At 38.4% G+C, this 13,773-nt stretch overlaps 1 protein-coding gene across 1 annotated transcript in view; it reads left to right on the forward strand.

The window, feature by feature from the left end:
- MORN1 (MORN repeat containing 1) overlaps nucleotides 1-13,773 on the forward strand; it is a 110,844-nt gene that overhangs the window by 22,951 nt on the left and 74,120 nt on the right. Inside the window, exons 7-10 of the mRNA XM_044996327.1 lie at nucleotides 4,156-4,252; nucleotides 5,952-6,062; nucleotides 8,294-8,417; nucleotides 10,550-10,740. Coding sequence (XP_044852262.1) covers nucleotides 4,156-4,252; nucleotides 5,952-6,062; nucleotides 8,294-8,417; nucleotides 10,550-10,740 — 523 coding nt within the window. The remainder of the gene's footprint in view (nucleotides 1-4,155; nucleotides 4,253-5,951; nucleotides 6,063-8,293; nucleotides 8,418-10,549; nucleotides 10,741-13,773) is intronic.

Here is a 13,773-nt window from a genome sequence, read left to right on the forward strand (position 1 = left end):
CTTCTGTGGCTCCGGCTGTTCACGCTCTTGGCTGTCCTTATCAACACGTGATGTGTGGATGGCGCTTCTGTGAACGTCAGCATTTCCAAACCTTGCATGTGTTGCATTGCTAAGCAACTTTTAGCAACACTTATCTCTCATCCTTATGCCATCTGGAAGAGAGGATGATGCAAGGAAGTGTGCCAAGGAGAGGCTGAAGGCAAATCAAAGAAAGAGATGGCTTAATTACATAGCAGAGGGAGTAACCCAAACAGAGAGCACTTGTGACTGTTGGTAAAGGTGCCTGCCCACCTTCTATGGATGAGGATGATGGACCATAAGAACGGTTACATATCCCGCTACTTTCATGGTTTTTTTTTTTTAAGTGTTAAAATCTTACTTGTTGGTAGCTGCTGGAAAAAGAGGCATACACAAAAGAACTCTATGGCTGTGGCAAAGTTGCTGCCCCAACACATTCCCTCCTGGATGGCTGCTGCACTGCAGCAAGTTTTGTCTCAGTGTCCCCCTACTATCCGTTGGTCTACTTCAGCCATAAGATTGTCCAAGCCTTCTAGCCAGACCACTTTGTTGAGTCATGCCCCTTTCCAGGCCACAGAGTCCTCTACCAAAGTCCAAAAGAAATGTAAACAAAAATCAAACCTTCAAAACAAGCTGGGCTCAGCTGTTCACCTCTTCCTCATACGTGTACCTCATCCACTACAGTTTACCCCCATGCCTTGTCTCAAGCTCCTATGCCTTTGACAACTCCACTCTCCAGTGGCTGGCACACTCATTCTCTCTCTTAGGGGTTGAGGCAGGTTACATCTCCTCAGAGCCCGTGTCTCCAGTCAGCCTTCTAGCTTACCCTTGGAGTAGCATGACTGCTCTGCTGCCCTTCTCAGCCTTCTTTCAGGTTGCATACTAGACAGAGGGAAGAACTCTCTGCTCCCTCACCCAGATCTTTATGAAACAAGCCCTATTCTCCCCCAGCTGGCTCTGTCTCTAATTTGGCCTAGCCCACCCTTCAGGTGTGAGCAGGAAGATTAATTGGGTTCTCCTATTAGCTCTTTACCAGCATGTGTGGGATGAACACCCCATCATAATGGCACACGTGCATGTAGTACAGTAAGATAAGTCTCCTATTATTTCAGTACATCACAATAAACCGATTAGTTTCTAGTTATTTTGAAACCTCTTAAACTTCAGATTTCCCACCATTACTGTCACCAGTTCAGCTCCGCTGGTAGTAGCGGTTACATTAGTCTAGCACAGAGTGGCTGGTTGACTGACATTTTAATGACTGTGTTATCCAACCTTCCTCAGAGTAGGTGTAGATGACACCATTGTGAAAATGGCAATGCCTGCTCATAGTGTGATTACATTACTTACCACCATCGCTGCCTGGGGTGGAACTATACTGCTGATAGAAATGGTGAGATTTTTTCAGAAGAGTCCACTGCATAGTATTATCTCTTCCCCCAATCTCATTTTCTCCCTCCCCCCACACACACTTTTACAATTAAAATGATTTATTCTGCTATACATTTATATTGCAATAATAATTTTTCCCTCTGAAGGCTAAACACTAAATCTGAATCATTGCCAAATCCCCATAGGCCTGTGTCATTATTGAGTGACTACTTGTTCCCTTGCTTATCTGTTAATCATGGTCTTTAACTCTCCTAAAAGTAACGTAGCAGTGCTGAAGTTACTGGGTTTCCCCAGTACTGCTTCAGAGATTGAATTCACTTCTGTATGGTATCTTTCATACTATGTATTAGTGAATGTTTAGAAGTGTGAGCACCATTGTAAATGTTGTCATGCTAAGAAGTAGATTTTTTGGCATATTCAGCATTTAAAAGCGATTGCTACATCTTTTCTTTGAACTGCTTATTTTAACCATAGGAAGAGAGGCACTGGTTATACAAGAGCAAAGGGTCACATTCTAACTCATGTTCTATAGCAGGGGTAGGCAACCTATGGCATGTGTGCCAAAGGCGGCACGCGAGCTGATTTTCAGTGGCACTCACACTGCCCGGGTCCTGGCCACTGGTCCGGGGGGCTCTGCATTTTAATTTAATTTTAAATGAAGCTTCTTAAACATTTTAAAAACCTGATTTACTTTACATAAAACAATAGTTTAGTTATATATTATAGACGTATAGAAAGAGACCTTCTAAAAATGTTAAAATGTATGACTGGCACGCGAAACCTTAAATTAGTGTGAATAAATGAAGACTCGGCACGCCACTTCTGAAAGATTGCCGACCCCTTTTCTATAGTACTTTACTGCATAAATAGTCCCATTGATTTCAGTGGGACTACTTGTGAAATAAGGTGTTACTCAGTGTGAGTAAGGAATCAGAATCAGGCCCAGAACTACAGCTCTGATAACTACATTTGTATATAGCAAGCAGGTTTACCTTGCTCTATATACAGTATATACATACAGTTTATATACATAGACCGTATTTAGTCCAAACGTACTTCCTTCCTGATATCTGTAGTTGTTGGTAACTCAGCTAATATTAACAAATATATAAACTTAAGCTTTCTCTTCAAGAATGACTATCCCTGTAGTTTCTCCACTGAAATTTCTCTGTCCTAAAACCCAATTCTTTGCTCAAGGAGCTACTCCCACCTGTCTGTCCCAAATGGAGTTAATGAGTTGCACCTGCCACCAGCGAATCAACAAAAATAAGCTGGCATCGCCTTGCAGGGTTTCAACACCTGATAATAGGGTGGGACAACAGAAGAGCCTGCCATCCGGTCCATTATGAAACTTTCATTCCATGCTTTCTAACAATTATACTCTAAAGCAAATCGTTTTCAAATTATTTCCATGGAATACTTTAAAATAATGAGGGGGAAACTAGAATAAAGTGAGTTGCTGCAGAAACATATTTCTGCAGAACTGTTTTTAACAGCCTGTGCTCAGTCGCTCTTGTTCTCTATTTTGGATACTAGTTGCTAAAGGTGGAAAGAGTGGAAGAATTCTAACCTCTAAATCCATCTGGAATTTGAAGGTGGCTTAGACAAATTTAGAGTTATAGTAGCACTTTGTTTTGTGCAGCCTCCATTTATCATACAGCAGAACCAGAAATTGAACAACCTGCCGTAAATAAATTTTAATTTGCAGTGGATCAGCATAGCAGAAATGAGATCACGTGAGACTTTAAAACGTGTTTATTCTCCAGCTCCTAACACCCTGTTAAGTTTAAGGAGTCAGTGCCATAGTGCAGGAGAGAGCCTGAAATACATACTTTCTCTCTCTCTCTTTTTTTTTTTTTTTAACACTACATATAGCTATTGGCAAATATTATAGAAGTACCACTTCACTTCCCACACTTAAACTTTTGGTTGTCTGTGTGTGTTGCAAGTGTGAGTTCCTGCTCCCCTGCCCATGACAGACTGTCTCACCATTCTTCTATTGTCAGCAAATAGCTGTGAAAGCCACTAGAAAAGGATGTCTGTCTCTCATACCCCTCTAGTGCTGGTCCACACAGAAGATAACAGCCTAATACTGTTACTTTGTGCTGTGGATCTCAAGGTTCCAGTTGCTGAAAGAGACAGAGGTCCTGTGGAAAAATAATATCTGGTCTTGCAATTAAAGATTTTATCATAAGGCATGCATACCAGGGGCCCAATTATGGTTGCACAGGAGCTCAGTTCTGGCATTCCCTAACTTTTGAGTGCTTGATTTTGCAAACATCATTTTCTTTATGTGTATAATATTATATATCTTGGGCCAAATTCAGCAGTGGTGTAAATCATTGAAATTTTTGGGGTTGAATTTGTCCCAGTATGTCACTCTTCACAATCTGTATAGGAAATGGTGCGTCATTCTGCATGTGCCAAGTAGTAACTCATTCTCTGCATTTAAGTGCAATGTAATTTCTTCACAGAAGCACCTCTGATAATAGCGCCCCACTGTAACAAACCTTCAGCAAGAAATACTTGATTCTTCTTTTTCTTTAGAGGGTGTATTGTGGAGTGCCACGTAATCCTCGACTGTTGTGTGGTCCCCCATTCAACATGTTCACACAACTGTTGGAAGGGTATTTATAAAGAACCTTGAGGGCCACCCACTTGGCTATTGAGAACCCTCTGGAATAATCCCTTCGATATAAAGTAGCCTGTGTTGCAAATTTGAAATCAATGTGTTTCTATTTGAAGGGACAGTGGAGAAATGATGTGTTCAATGGACAGGGCACTGAAATTCATTGTTCTGGTGTCATCTATGATGGACTGTGGATCAATGGCTACCCTGCTGGTACGTTCATTCATTATGCTATCCAGTTATTAACAAGACTTCAACATAATGCTTTGGCTGTGTCTCTGTTGATTAATATGATCTGGCTATAGTGTTAGCCTCCTCTGTGCACTCAGTTTGCCTGGAACATGTAGTTCATAAGAGAGAAAGCGTAGCTGTTTGAGTGGCACATTTGTGTGTGTGGGGGGGGAAGCTATTAATTCAAATTAAACGTAGAGCCACAATGAAGTATAAAATGTTACTTTGGAATCTTTTTTGAAGAATAATGTGCTCTTTTCATTTTAAAGCAAATCTCACATACGTTTTTGGAGTTAAAGGCCGTTACCTTATTCACAAAAATAATAACATAGTAAGTTTAAAAAACAAGTATTAAATTGTCCTGCTCAGAAAGCAGAGGTCACAACTTGATATTCATCTCTTCCACGGTTAATTATTCAGCATATTCCTAGCTGCTTTCTATACTGTTTCACAAACCGCCCTAGATAAAAATTAACTAGAAGATAAAGTACTATATTTCCAATAAATTCTGATAGCTTTTAGAACATAATGTATCATGGTTTCCAAACTGGAAATGGTTGTTGCAATATGCAAGAAGATTTATTTGCTGTAAACCTAATAGAATGTTAGGGCTGGATGGAAGATGAAATTAGAAGAACTGTTTGGGAAGAGAAGACCCCTAGAATTTCTCCATTTTTCTCTTTCAAAGACCATGAGTCATGCTAGCCTCCTCTTCTAGCTGAGGACTGGATATGGCACAGGAGAGGCACATAGCTTATGGTGTCAGACCTCTAGAAAGAGTTCCAGAATTATCTCCATGGCTCATTTTGCAATGGAAAGGGAAGATCATCTAGGGTAGAGGAAATCATCTCTTGTGTGAAGCATAGTTACAACACCTTAGAATCTCATAACAAGCATTGTAAACAAAACAGAGCCTAGACAACTGTCATTCCAGTTTTCAGATTGATATCTGATCCACTGACACATTTGTTCACTAGTGCAAAAATCACACCTCTGCTTTCTAATTGTGCTTTACACATAACCCCAAAGTTCTTCACAAATGATATGTAAACAACATTGATGCATTTTAGTAATCTCTGTGATGGAAGGAGGCAGTCAGTGGTACAAAGCATACTTCAGTGAAGGTGGGGAAGGTAACTTTTGATTTAGGACATAAAGATAAAACCATTTAATCTGAAAGTTCTCATATGAAATTATCACACGCAGAAAATTTAATGGAACTCAGTGCATCTATTTCTGAAGGCTGAAATGCTAAATTAACCTACCTGGGATCTGAAGTTGTGGCTGCTGGGAATCAAGGTAACCATCTCTGGAGCACTACTAGCTGATCCACATCCTGTGGAAACAAATGGAGAGAGACTCCCATTGACTTCAATAGGAGTTAGATTAGGATCGAAGACACACACACACGGTTTCTGCACATTTTGTTTGGCCTATATCCACTAAAGGGATTGCTTAAATAGTGGCTCATCTTTTACCACCACCAATAAGAAGAAGATCTAGAATGAAAGTATAAGCAATTTGTAAGGCTATTGATGCCTGAGGTCTACTACCAGCAATTCATCAATCTGTTTGGGAGAGAAAATCATAAAAGATGCTCCAGAGCAATGGTTCTTTGAAGGAGGGGGAGCACTTCAAGTCTATTAATAAGAGAAGAACTCAAATATATTTAATGTTGCAGCTCAAGCAAAGAAGATAGTAATTTTGGGCCCAGAAGTTATTGATGTAATCCAAGGGTCTGCTATCACCCTTCATGTCCAGCTACAGAATGAAGGAGGAGAGGTTTGTGAATGTAAGAACATGTTTAAAAATATTTTCTGCCATATAAAAATGTTTCACAGTTATAAATAGAGAATAAAAATACCAAAACATGGCATTAAATTAAATTTTCCTTTGACAGTTAAGATAATTTTTGTTCAAGGTCTTTTATGAGACCTATAATTTTGCCTTGTACCACTCAGGTATGTGGCTGCCACCTAAAAGGATATGGTTTGTGAAATCTTTTAAATTTGGGGTGTGCTGTACTTCTGATGTCTTGCCACACAGAAGTCATTGCACATGACCCAAAGGTACAAATGTACACACATCTACACATCTACACACAGAATCTACACACATCCTACTTTCAGAAAACAATTATATGTAAGTAATCTATGCAATAGGCAATGTTATCATACTGGTAGCATCTCAAGAAATGAAGTGTTTGATAGATTGAGCAAAAAAATCTGTCAGTGTCCCTAAAAATTTATGAATTTTACTTCATTTCTGAATTCCATGCTTAATATTATATGTGCACATAATTCGCTAGTATTATTTCAAAATCTCAAAGCGGAAAGTCATTATAGTTAGAAACATGCACAATGTGGGACTGTTGTGTTAAGGAGATTAATAATGGGATACAATTTTTCACAGTTAAATCCAGGTCATTAATGACCAAAATTTATAAGCATCTGACAGCTTGTTTGTGGCCTGTGTACATGAGTTGCTGGTCTCAGACCCATATTTAGAGTACATTAACTGGTCTCTTTGTTGGCAGTCTTAGAAGAAAGGTAAGGGATTGAATAGAGACAAAACTCTCCTCTCAACCCTAGAAGGGTTCTCTCTAGGTCAGTGTTAGGATAAATTAGAAGGGATAAAGTTTGTACTGTACTTTCATTTGCAGAGAGAGAAGACGTCATTTTCCAGTGCTGTCAATCTATGCCCTTTCACAATCAATGCATTCATTTAAATTCTGTATTCAGAAAAGAAAACCTTCCTGTTGACAGTTAAAACTCACTTGGTCTTTGTAACCTTCTATTTAAAATCATTTCTGTGGAAGTCAAGGCTATCCATAGCATTGTGGACTTAAATGAATGTACCTAGATAAGTATTTCAGAAAATGTGACAGCTTTGTTATAGCTTTTCAAAAATACAAATCAGAGGAGGTTATTTAAAATGAATCCTCTGGAAAGGTTAAACTATGTCTTTGTTCTTTTTCTCACAATTTGAATAGAAAATGTTCAAGGAAACTGAAATATTTATTCCCCATATTTGCCTTTACTAGAAATGGTGAGCACAAACTCTCTGTTCCAGCCTGCTGAGAAGACAAGCTGGCTTTCAAGTTGTGATCTCCCAACTGAAAGTACAAAAGACAGTTTTAGCTCTGTTGTTTGCGTGGCATAGTAAAAGAAGACTCTTGGCAAGCTTCATCTACATGAGGGTTGGAAACTTTGAGTACCTAAGGCCTCTGCAGAATTATGCATGTTTCTTTGAAATTTTGCAAGGGATTCAGTGACTGCTGGGGTTCCTCTGATCATTACTTTACTTTTCTCAATCTGCTTTCTTTGGATGCTGAACTGCAGAAAGTATAATTTTTCCTACCTTGCCCCTGGACTAGTATTTGGCTTCAACTTTTGTGAAATTAAGCCCGCACAGAATTTGTCCCTAGTTTTTACCAGACTATCTATTTTTTTTTGTCAGAAGAAAGCTGTATTACAATTAATATCAACACATCACAAAATGAAACCACAATATTGAAGGAACAGACTCAGCAGCTGAGAGATGGAAGGACACCATTTTGATTTGCCAAATAAACAATATAAGGCTAAGGATTAACAATTGAAGTGAATGAGCAAGAAATATTAATGGGGTATTAATCAAAGATATTATTAGATCATGACTGAAATAGCTACAATGAAAGAGAAGCAAGAAAATAACACTGGATTATTCTCTCAAGTAGATTCTGATTTCCTAGAGATTTTCTTGCACTTAAATCTTAATTTTTAAAAATATTTTCTTCTTCCTTCATCATATATTTTTCTTTTTGAAAGCCACTGACCACTAGTCTGTTGGACAAAACACTAGGTTTTATTACCACCCTTGCTAACAAGTATGATGAGAGTGTTTTTACTCAGTGGTTGATTCTGAAATTTTGCATAAACTTGTAAGATGATATTGTGCAGTTGCAACAAATATTTCAGTTTTTTACTACACAGTTATGAAATTTTAATTGTTTATTTTTCCTGTTGCTCTTTTGATGGGAAGATGAGAATGGTCGACTTTTGGAGATCTGGGTTGGAGTCAAAAACCATCAAATTCCAGCAAGTTCTTCTACCAGCTTATTCAAGTTAATTGAAGAAGTTGAAAGGAAGCCAGTGAAAACCCCTTTGTACGTAGTGTGTGGAAAAATCTATTTCATGAAGTATTTTCTCTTGAATAATACACAAGGTGCAGTGACTCAATGTTTTGCAGTCACTCATTGGTGTTTTCCCTGTGTATCGGTGCTGACTTTCCCTTGCAGTACTTGCCCTATCATCTAGTTCAAGCCAGATTCTTGGATTTTTCTTGTGCCATCACCACTTACTTTCTATGAATTTCTCCTCTTCCTCCCAAGCCTGTGACTTCCAGAAGGCACTGGGAACCTAATTGAAATCAGTAGAAGGAATCCTATTGCCTTCAGTGGCCTTTGGCTCATGACCCTGGGTGATAAGGCTAATTCTTTTCATAAACTCTGACTATATTCCCTCTTACATTACCAGGGTTGCCCGGGGGGCGGGAGGGGGGAAGTGGGGCAATTTGCCCCAGGCCCCACAGGGGTCCCCACGAGAATATAGTATTCTATAGTATTGCAACTTTTTTTATGTAAGGGGCCCCTGAAATTGCTTGCCCCAGGACCCCTGAATCCTCTGGGCGGCCCTGTACATTACTGCAATCTTTATTGACATTGAGTGTGAGAATCCTGGGGTAGATCTTCTTTAGTCTTTTTTCCCTTGTATATCTAAATTACTTTGCCAGTATTTCTTGATACAGTATTTTGAAAGAAGCCATTTTGTTCTTCAGACATTAAATTCTACAAATATTACTGGTGAAGTAGAAAAAAGATATTGAGTAAGTGTCAAGCCTAAGCCCCATTTTCAGAAATAAATTAGGTACTTAGGCACCTAAAATGTTGTCTGCATGGGAAAGTTATGCCCGTTTAAACTAAGGGTGTGAATTTAAATAGGCAAAGTTCTACTGATATAACTGGTAAAACTTTCCTATGTAGACAAACCCTTAATTCCATTGTAAATGACTCCTCCTAAATCACTTAGACAACTGTGAAAATTTTACTCTTTGTGACAGTTTTGTTTTAAACCAAGCATGTGTTCTGATCACTGGGTAGTTTGTTTCTCCATAGTCACTGACTATGGTCTTTAAAATGGTCTTTAACAGCTGGCTCTGTCAAAGGCTGGTAAATCATGGTTGCCACTGAAAGTTCACTGTTTACAATAAACATGTGCATGTGCTGTACTTTCTTTAAAAAAGTAAGTCCCCTAACATTGCTATGTTTTTGAAAATGTTGCCCATGGTTGTTTAAGTATGTTTCCGTCAAAACATGACATGGAGTCCTTTGTCTGAGAGGATTTTTCTTTTAAATAGTAAATTATAGCTGCTCAATCAAGGGATTCCTTAACTATGAAAATATAGCAGCCACGATTTTCAAAAACAGAAGCCTTAAAGTTAAGATTCTAAATCCCAATTTAGGATCCTAAATAAGTGATATGATTTTTCAAAGTGCAGATCAACCAGCAGCTCCCATTGCAGTTAATGGGAGCTACTAAATGTTCGGCACTTTTGAAAATCAGCCTGCATATTTAGGATCCTAAATCAGGATTAATGACTGAGATTTTCAGAACCTAAGTGAGTTTGGCACCCAGTTCCCATTGAAATTTGAAGTGGTTTGAACCCTTAACTCCCTTGAAAATCCCAGCCAACATATTGCTCAACATATTTTGTAGAGTAACATATTTCTCTTTTCTCCCTCAAGGGTAATGGCTGACCATAGGTGAAAATATTACTCAATATCTTTTATCTAGCTAAACACTTAAAAATCCTTACTCTCAGCAGCACTCTATGACATGAAATGTAATCCACAGTAAACATTCTCTTTCAAGTTGCTCAGTTTTAATCATTTTATGATGATTATCAGGACAGGTCGTCATTGTGACTTTGTGTACCAGTTCACCAAGACCTGACAGACATGAGATAAGTAACCCAAATAAACTTGGTGTACAAAGGTTTAGGGCTACACTGTTTGCTGACAAAATCAGATAGACTAAAGTCATGTGACATCAGCTAGTTTCTCAGTACTGTATGTTATGTTGTATATATCACAATATATATACACAGTTGTAACTTTCATTCACTGGATATTTTATGGTCGTGATGGTAAATTCCATATTATATCTGGATTATTTTATTAAAATCTTAAAACCTATCAGCACAAACAAAGTAAAATGTCAACCCTATTTTCTTTCACAGTGGATTTGAGTGTATTAGCTATCCTTTGATGGATGCTGTGTCTGGAAGCTGGGAACTGAAAGCTGCTGTCCCTATATCTGGCAAATCTGGATTTGCACTGGCTGATTTACCAATCCCTAAGGGAGATATAGAGCCAGAATCCAGATCAGACACCCTGCTTGGAATGGGAGATGCCCCTAGCACCGAGGATGGTGAGTAGAGATAATGGATTAGTCAACTGCTCAGCTTTTTAGTTAACTGAGAAACAAAAGGTATCTTTACACAGGAGTAAAACAACTCAGAAAAATAAGAGACAGCTTTTGTAATGCAAATAGGTGGCTCTCAAAGCATTTTAACAGCAGAAGTGATTTCCACTGACTTTCTTATAATAAATGGAATACATTTCATAGAAATATTTAATTTCTGTTTTATAAAAAACAACCTCTTCTCCAAAGCTTCTACTTCAGTTATTTTGTTCAGTCAAAATACACTGGTTCACAATGAATTAGATAAAGGCGCTGCAACAATCACTTAGACAATCTAAGTTCACTCACTGTGGTAGAATGAAAGATGGGCCTAAACCATGAAATGTAAATGTGAATTCAGAATTTTGACCCTCTCCCACTGCCAGCATTCAGAGGCATTGGTGCTGGTTCAGCCCATCTCTAGTAACAACTTTCATTCTGTGACTTCAAATGCAACAGATGCAGTGTCTTGAGTAAAGTGAAAGTGCCTCTAGCCCCTTTAAGATATTTTTAATTAATTGAAATCAGTTTAAGATAAACACCTTTTAAGTAGAAATATGTGTTTCATTTTTTCCCCTCCCAGTTTTGTCCTTGTTGCTTGCAATATGTGGTGTATGAATTTTTGGGAAATGGCCAACAAGCTTTAACCTGTGAGCTTATTTTGAGGCTATAGAACCACAGTCCAGTATTCTCAATCCCATGTTGTCAAAAGTCATGAGATTTAAAAAATAGTAAATTTGGGATCTTTTTATTTGCCTGCTGGGTTTGAGAAATTAGGGTCTATATCTTCAGGCTTTACTTTGTAATTATAAGGACTAGAATGTTCTCCTTTTTAGAAAGTGAAAATTGAGATTTTCACATAATCACCCAGTTTTAGGAGGCAGGGCTTTAAGAAAAACATAAAATAGCTCGAGACTCATGATAAAATCACCAGAGTTGGCAACTCTGTTGGTCAGATTTCCCTTAATCTTTCCTGACCATTTCATACATCAGACTCTTGTATTAATAAAATGAGTTATCACATGTAAAAAGCTTCACAAATAGTTCACTGCTGTGTCCTCCCATGTATGAATCATACAGTTCATTCAATTACAAAAATCTCTCTTTCTTGTGGATGGCACTTCACATACCACCACAAGGGGTGCATTTCAAGGGGAGCCATTTCATCAGAATTTAGGAGGGATGGGAGTACACAGAACAGAGAGAGAGAAAGTTGCTTGTTGTTTTTAAATATTAGGTCTATGAAATAAATAAAATTAAAATAGGAAAATGTGGAGTTACAGAACAGTAATTTGAAATAGTCTACTGGTGAAATCATGTACAGTTCTTGGAGTGTAAGACTTCTATTTAAGGTATTTAAATGGAACCCATTACCATAGTGTCTGAGTGCTTCGCAGTCTTTACGGTATTTATCCTCACAATACCCCTTTGAGGTAGGCAGTGCTGTTACCTCCATTGTATGGATGGGGCACTGAGACCCAGAGAGGCTACATGACTTTCCCATGGTCACACAGGAAATCTGTGATGGATTAGGGACTTGAACTCCTAAGTCCTATGCTAATACCCTAACGTCCTCTTGTCCATCTCATTACCTCTTGAAGGAATTATAGCACAGTAAGTCGTAGTTGCATGTTCATCCTATATAATATATATATTCAATACTTAGATTGTTGTTCCATTTTCCTACAGTACAGGGAGTAATGATTGAACTAACACTTTCTTTATAAACATGCTGGTATTGCTTTACCACCCTATTATTCTTGGAATTATTCATGGGAGCCTAATGCTGAGGCTTGGGAGTTGAATCAAAGTTTAATCACGGAAGTTTATTGTGAACAGTAATATTAAATCCTCCCATATAACTTGATACATTGTAAATACATGATTTGCATCTTAATGCGGTCAGTGGAGTAACAAAGCTGGTGGTAGTTACGAGTTAGATGGTATTTATTTTGTTTTTTCAAACTATCTTAGAGGTTTATTTTGATAGCCCCAGCTTGTGTGTGACACTGTGGTTTTCAAAAATCACAAGTTTGTGCAATTTTTTTTGTCATTTGTTTTTTAACTCACTAAAGTAAATATTGATAATGAAGAAGAATCCTTATTTACCACATGAACTAATGTTAAATTATCACCACAAGATTAGGGTTATTAAACAAATGTGTCTCACTCTTGCTGGCTCATTCCGGGCCATTTGATTAGCGAATTTTCAGGTCATAGGTAAAAATATTTTTTCCCTTTCATGGGACATTGAAGCAGAGAGAGTCTGGAGTTGAAATCCCTACTACAATATTTGTAACTAACAGCTTTCCTGGTACAAGCATAATCCAGGCTGTTGGCTACCACAGAGGGAGGGTCAGGTAGATGACTGATTCCTGTCATCCTTGTAAGTGTGAATAGTAACAGTATTGTATTTTTTAACTCCTTAGTCACTCGCAACAGAACACACATCACTTTTCTTTTCATCAGAATGGATGGAAGTCTTGCACCTAGTTCAGCTGATTTCAGTTTCTTTAGAGAGAGGGCTAAATGCTCAGCTTCACTGAAGCATGGGGAAGACAAATGTGACTCTAAGCAACCTTTCCACCCTAACCTTCTCATCCCGGGACTGATCTTGGGCCACAGCTCAAATTGGAACAGCCCGAGGGCTGCTTTAATTGTGTCAGTTTGTAATGGTCCCTTTGTCTGGCCATTACACCAGCGAGGATCTCCAGAGCACGGCACACTCCCTTTTACCCAGAATTCTGCTATGCAGACATGCCATCTGGAGCAATGGTGACATTAGCATGGGCTGGGAACTTTTGACTTTTCCCTTAGCTAACCTTTTCATTCACTATGTCTAATGAATGTATAATCCTTCTACCTACTGCCTACCCATAATTAACAATTCACTTTTCTATTCCTCTTTAACCATAATTGGAGGATCACATTTGGGCAGAAGCTGGATTGAGCATAAATAGGGGTACCAGCATGTTTTGGGTGATCCCATCAGGATTTGCA

This window comes from Mauremys mutica, chromosome 21 (assembly GCF_020497125.1).
Source record: "Mauremys mutica isolate MM-2020 ecotype Southern chromosome 21, ASM2049712v1, whole genome shotgun sequence".
In the NCBI taxonomy this organism is placed as follows: Eukaryota; Metazoa; Chordata; order Testudines; family Geoemydidae; genus Mauremys; species Mauremys mutica.